Source organism: Podarcis tiliguerta (assembly GCF_965153285.1).
Source record: "Podarcis tiliguerta genome assembly, chromosome: 12".
NCBI classification, from domain to species: Eukaryota; Metazoa; Chordata; class Lepidosauria; order Squamata; family Lacertidae; genus Podarcis; species Podarcis tiliguerta.
The window spans coordinates 18,530,809-18,536,808 of NC_139545.1; the positions used below are offsets into that span (position 1 = coordinate 18,530,809).

Genomic DNA, 6,000 nt, shown 5'->3' on the forward strand with positions numbered 1-6,000 from the left:
TTGCCATCACTTCTGCAAAAATTTTATAATCGTTATTTAATAATGATATAGGCCTATAGTTTTTGATATATAATTTGTCCGTGTCCGGTTTAGGGATCATCGTAATATGGGCCTCTTTCCACGTTTCTGGTATCTTACCTCCTCTTAGTATGTTATTCATAAGATCACATAACACTGGCGTTAGTTCGTTTTCTAATATTTTATAATATTTGGCTGGCAGTCCGTCTGGTCCTGGGGCTTTCCCTAATTTCATCTTCCTTATCGTATCCTGGATCTCTTCTGCATTTATAGGTTTATTTAGTTGAGATCTTTCTTCCTCTGTTATGGTCTTCCCACTGTAGTTTTCAAAATATTCTTCTATCCGGGTTGTCTCTTCGTCTTCCTTTTTGTACAAGTTCTCATAAAATTTAAGAAAATTTTCCTTTATTTCTTTTGGGTCTTCTATCAGTTGTTCCTCTATTCTTATCCTATTTATTACATTTTGTTTTTGCCTTTTTCGCAGTTGCCAAGCTAATAATTTACCCGTTTTATTAGCCGATTCAAAATATTTTTGTTTCATCAGCTTAATTTTCCATTCAATTTCTTGACTTGTTAAAATTGAATATTGTGTTTGTAACATTTTTATTGTTTGTATATTTAGTTCATCTTTCGGGTTTGTTACTAATTTTTTCTCACATTCTCTTAGCTGGCTAAGGACTTCCTCTTTTTTTTGTTCTCTTACTTTCTTCTTATAGCTATTTTGCTGGATAAAAAAACCTCTTAGCACTGCCTTGCTGGCGTCCCAGACTACATCTATACTTGATTCTTTATTGAGATTCAGACTAAAGTAGTCTTTTAAAGTGGCTTTGGTCTTTGCAATAACGTCTTCACTCTCTAGTAAATGTTCATTCATTCTCCATCTAAACCCGTCTTGAGATATACCTTTTATTTCGAAGACTATTGAGTTATGATCGGATAGAGTTCTAGGTTGGATTTCACACTTAGATGTTCTTAATGTGAGTTCTCTTGAGATCCAGATTTGATCAATTCTGCCCCAGCTCTTATGTGGCTCTGAGAAGAAGGTGAATTGCTTCTCAATTGGGTGTTTGTATCTCCAAATGTCTACTAGATCTAAATTTTCCTCTAAGTTGTTGAAGGATCTTGGCAGCTTCCCTTGATTACCTTTTTTCTTTTCTGATTGTCTATCTATTTCTGGTGCCGGTACTCCATTAAAATCACCCAGTAATATCGTCTTGTTACACTCTAACTCCAATAGTATTTCTTCCAGTTTCTTAAAGAACTCCAATTTATTCAGGTTCGGGGCATATATGTTTATCACGTTGAGTTTTTCACCTTGGAAGTTAATTTGAACCCCCAAAATCCTTCCTTCATCATCTTTGCAAATTAACTTGGGTTCCCATTTTTCTTTGACATATGTCACTACCCCTCTTTTTTTTTCGGCAATGGAGTTTACAAACTCAACGCCTAATTTTTTATTTATGAGGATATGTTTATGCTTTTTAGTCATGTGTGTCTCCTGTATACATATCAGATCAAGGTTCTTTCTTTTCAAAACATTCACGATTTTATTCCTTTTGGTTTTTTCATTCAGTCCATTCACATTCCAAGACAAAATTTTCAGATTCATTATTGTATTTACTTTTCAAACTACAAATAACCAATAATTTAAATTCGAGTGGCTTTGTTTTCTGGTTCCTCTTCCTCTTCTTCTTCTTCCGCTACTCCCTCTTCTTCCGCCTCTTCCTCTTCTTCTTCCTCCCTTCTTTTGTCTTCCTGTTCTTTTCCTTTCTCCTTTTTCCTTCTTCTCTCCTCTGGGTCTTCGTTTCTTCCTCCATATCTCACCTCCGCTTTCCCAAGCTCTTTCTCGTATCTACGCAGAAACTTCCTTACTTCTTGGGTCTCAGTAATTCTAAATCTTTTCTCTTTATAGAAAAAGGAGATCCCCTCAGGGAACTCCCATCTGTGTTGTATACCATTGTAAAATTTGGAAGAAGCTATTTGAACTACAATACAGCTGCTATTCTGCTCCACCTCTGCTTACTATTGCTGCAGGATTTTCAACAGTGATGGGACAAACATTCATGGGATAGATTGAGTGTCTCATACTCAATAAGTTTAAATGGAATTCCACTAAGTTGTATGATATAGAAATAATGCATTGGCATGTGTTTCAGTGGGGTGGCTTATTGCTGGTTTTAATTATTTTGAATGTTTTAAAATAGTTCTTTTTACCTGTTTAGGAACCCCTGATGTAGACAATACTGACCTTGATGAGCCAAGTTCCATATAAGAAAGCTTTTTTATGTTCTTTGTGTGTTACTGAGAGGGGAAAAGAATCTCTGGGTACCTCACACAGATGGGGGGGGGGAATTATGCTACTAATTAGCCATAGCCAATCACTTTCAATAGTGACATCCAAAAGAATTCAAGACCCCTTTAAATAGGAACAAACTGGCTATGAGAGATATTTGTTGCCTACGGTTTCTACAAATGTTGGGATCAGTTGCACTAAAGTCCAGCATATATGTTGGTGCCTAATTTTAGGAGCTTTTAGCTTGGAATTTCACTTATCTGGCAGCTCAAACTCCCGCAAAGCTTTCCTGCAGTCTCTGCTGATGCGTCTGTGTCATATTGGCAGCAAAGGTCTAGTCTGCCTCAGGTGATTGTAAATGTTATGGCATTTCTCATTCCCTGCGAACACTTACAGCCTCTTAAATCTTTTTAGGTATCAATACTATCCATGGGGAACAAGGACTCATCCGGCCAGAAGATGAGCGCCTGGAATTCGGACGAGATTGGCATGTTTTCTAATAAGGTCTAAGTGCCTTGACTTCAGCTGTTGTCTTTTGCCAAAGGAATGCACTTTGCTTCAACACAAGAAAAGGGGGGAGGAAATCAGATGTAGGGATAGTTTGCAAAGAGTCATCCAGGCAGTAGAACTTTGGAGCATAACTTTTTCAGTAGATGTTTGCAGTACTTTTTTTTGCTGGCAGAATGCTTACTTTCTGTGCACAATGTGGACACAATCCCAGGTACCTGCATTATGGCAATATAATGCTCCACTGAATTCTTGCTTCTATATAATTTTAAAGGACTTATGAATACTCAGGAACGTTGGAAATATATCTTATGTTTTATAGATCTGTTTATACCAGAGATTTATCTTTTATAATAAGAGTACCTTTTGTAAGGAGAGGAAATCAGAAAGTCGGAGTTCAGAGTTTTCTAGAATACATTTGTGACTAGCCTTTGGGATATTTGCAATTTCTGCTGCGAGTATGGTATATTAGACAGTATTTAAAACCTGCGCAGCTGCTAATAATTGCTATTTCTAAATACATGTTGATTCTATAAATAGATATAGGGTGATGCCAATAATATGTATATAAGAAATGTATAGTGTGCATTTGTATGCAGCATTCATACCTTACACCCACACCCACGGTGCAATAAATAGATAATTCTTTTTTTATTTTTGTTCAGCTCTGTAGCACATAATGCACTTTGGAAAACTATGCATGCTTTTGGAAAATGCATACAAAATAAGAATGTGTGTGTAGTTGTTGCTAAGGCTTTTCTCTCATTTTTGCCAGCATGCTAGAGATTTCAGTGGCTAGCAATATTGAGTGAAAGTATGTTTCTCTAGAATGAGGATATTCAACATGGTACCTTCCAGATGTTGTTGGACTACAACTTCCATCATCTCTGACCATTGTGAATGCTGGCTGGGCTGATGGATGTTGGGAGTCCAACAACATCCAAATGGCACCCAGTTGGCTAACCATTCTGTAGAATACCCTTGTAGGCAAGACCTCCAAATTTCAATGGTTTTATTTTTATTTTTAAAAACCTGCCTATCTTAATTAGCCTTTTGGTACGTAATGCAATATTTCTGAAGTTGGGTGCTTACCGCACATCTAACCTACTAGGCAGTGTGTTCGTCGTTCAAGCACAAATGAAGAATTTGGGGTTAAAAAAAAAGGCAAGTTCAGCTTGTCCGTTCTGACCCATGTTAGTCTGACATCATCAACATGATTGATTTTGGGACCAACCAAATAGGGTCGTTTGAAATCTAGACCATGGCACTGCAGCAAAAATGCGTTAGGTGGGTTATTTTATAGCAGCTTGACATTTTGCAAGGGATATACTGTTGTTCCATCTCCATTTGGCACAGTAGGCTTATAAAGTCTGTAAGAAAAGGTGCCCGTCCTGAAACATCTGGTGGCATCAGTAGGTGAGTTCTCATGTGCACAAGTTCTTCATATTTTGCTTGTTCATCATGGCAAAATCAGTGGACCCAACCAAGCAGCTGCGTGACGAAGATTTCTGCCACAATGAAGCGGGCCAGGGCATTTCATGTGGAAACCAGAGTAGTTGTAATGCATTCTAGTACGCAAAGCATCCAAGGACTAAGCATTGCTGCGCTGTTGCTGCTCTGGCAACAGTTGCTTGGTTCAAAGAAGAAGAAGTAGTAGAATTTTGCCCAGACAATGGTACTTTCCTGTTGCAGTTCTTCACATTCCCTCCAAAACATATTCCTGAGGATTGCAGAATGTAGCATGGGGGGGGGGGGGGAGCAGCTGAAGGAGAAGGGGGAGCCAGACAGCAAAAATTAGTGGCACACGGAGAATTAATAGACACACACCCATCACCACTTATCTTTATGTCAATATAGAGAGAGGCCTTCCAAACTATGTATCGCCGCACGGTTCACCCTCCCGTCTCTAAGCAAACATATGGCATACCATAAATTTCAGTGCAGCTCTGTTTCGTGCTTATTGCTAGATGCCACAGTAAAGTTAGGAACCGTAACATATAACTTCACTTCCAATTTAGATTGCCATTAAAAAAGCACAGATCAAATGCTTGTACAGTGATACTGGATTTGAAAGCACCATCTGCAGTGCCCTGTAAAAATAGGAACTATTTTAAAATGTGATTACACATTTTGAAATTGCAAATAATAAAGTATGTTGATTGCTTTAAAAAAAAAATGTGTGTAATTACACTGGCAACCTTCAAAACCCAGCATTCATCATCCAGGGGATTTCAAAGTAATCATGGCTTCTTCCTATTTTTAGAAAAGTAGACACCACTGGAGAGCAGAAAGATTTGCATTCGTAATGGCTCTGATTTTAAGTGTCATCCAGTAGAAAAAAGCAAGAGATTGATACCTAAAAGACCATAAAATTCTTCTCTTAGTTCTGCCTTCAGGTGTTGCTCCTTTGCGTTTGCTAGGAATCAATCCTAATTATTTCTCTTTGCGGTCAAATCACTATTTTTGCAGCCATTTCATGTTCAAAAATTGGCAGGGAACAATTAAAGAAATGGCTTCTTGGTCCTATGTAAAAGTACTGAGTTTTGTATACAGTCGTACTTTGGATCTTGAATGTCCTGGAACTTGGGACATTTTGGCTCCCGAACGCGCAAAACCGAAGTGATTGTTCTGGTTTGTGAACGTTCTTTTGGAACTCGAACATCCGACGGGGCTTCCACGGCTTCCGATTGGCTGCAGGAGCTTCCTGCAACCAATCAGAAGCCTCAATTTGGTTTTCTAACGTTTTGGAAATCGAACGGATTTCCGGAACGGATTCCATTTGACTTCCAAGGTACGACTGTAGTTAAGAGAACTCTGGACCAGGCTCCCCCAACCTGTTGCCCTCCAATGTCCAAAACATCCAGAGAGCATCAGGTTGGGGAAGGCTGCTGTAGGCAGTTTTTAAAATACAGTGGTGCCCCGCAAGACGAATGCCTCGCAAGACGGAAAACCCGCAAGACGAAAGGGTTTTCCGTTTGCAGAGGCGCTTCGCAAGACAAATTTCCCTATGGGCTTGCTTTGCAAGACGAAAATTGACGAAAATTCTTGCGATTTTTTTCCGCTCCAAACCCCCTTTTTCTGAAGCGCTAAGCTGCTAAAAGCATTTTAGCAGCAAAACCGCTAATCCCTTAAGCCTTAAAAAGCCGTTTTTAGCCCTTAAAATGTCAATAGCGCTAATAGCG

General features: G+C 38.9%; 1 protein-coding gene across 6 annotated transcripts in view; it reads left to right on the top strand.

The window, feature by feature from the left end:
• The window catches only part of NEK10 (NIMA related kinase 10), a 111,626-nt gene extending 108,144 nt beyond the window's left edge, over positions 1 to 3,482 (top strand). For all 6 annotated transcript variants that reach the window (XM_083404661.1, XM_083404664.1, XM_083404663.1 and 3 more), the window contains one exon: positions 2,726 to 3,482. In XM_083404661.1, the coding sequence (XP_083260787.1) occupies positions 2,726 to 2,774 (49 nt within the window). In that variant the 3' untranslated portion in view covers positions 2,775 to 3,482. The remainder of the gene's footprint in view (positions 1 to 2,725) is intronic.
• The last annotated feature ends 2,518 nt before the right edge of the window (positions 3,483 to 6,000 follow it).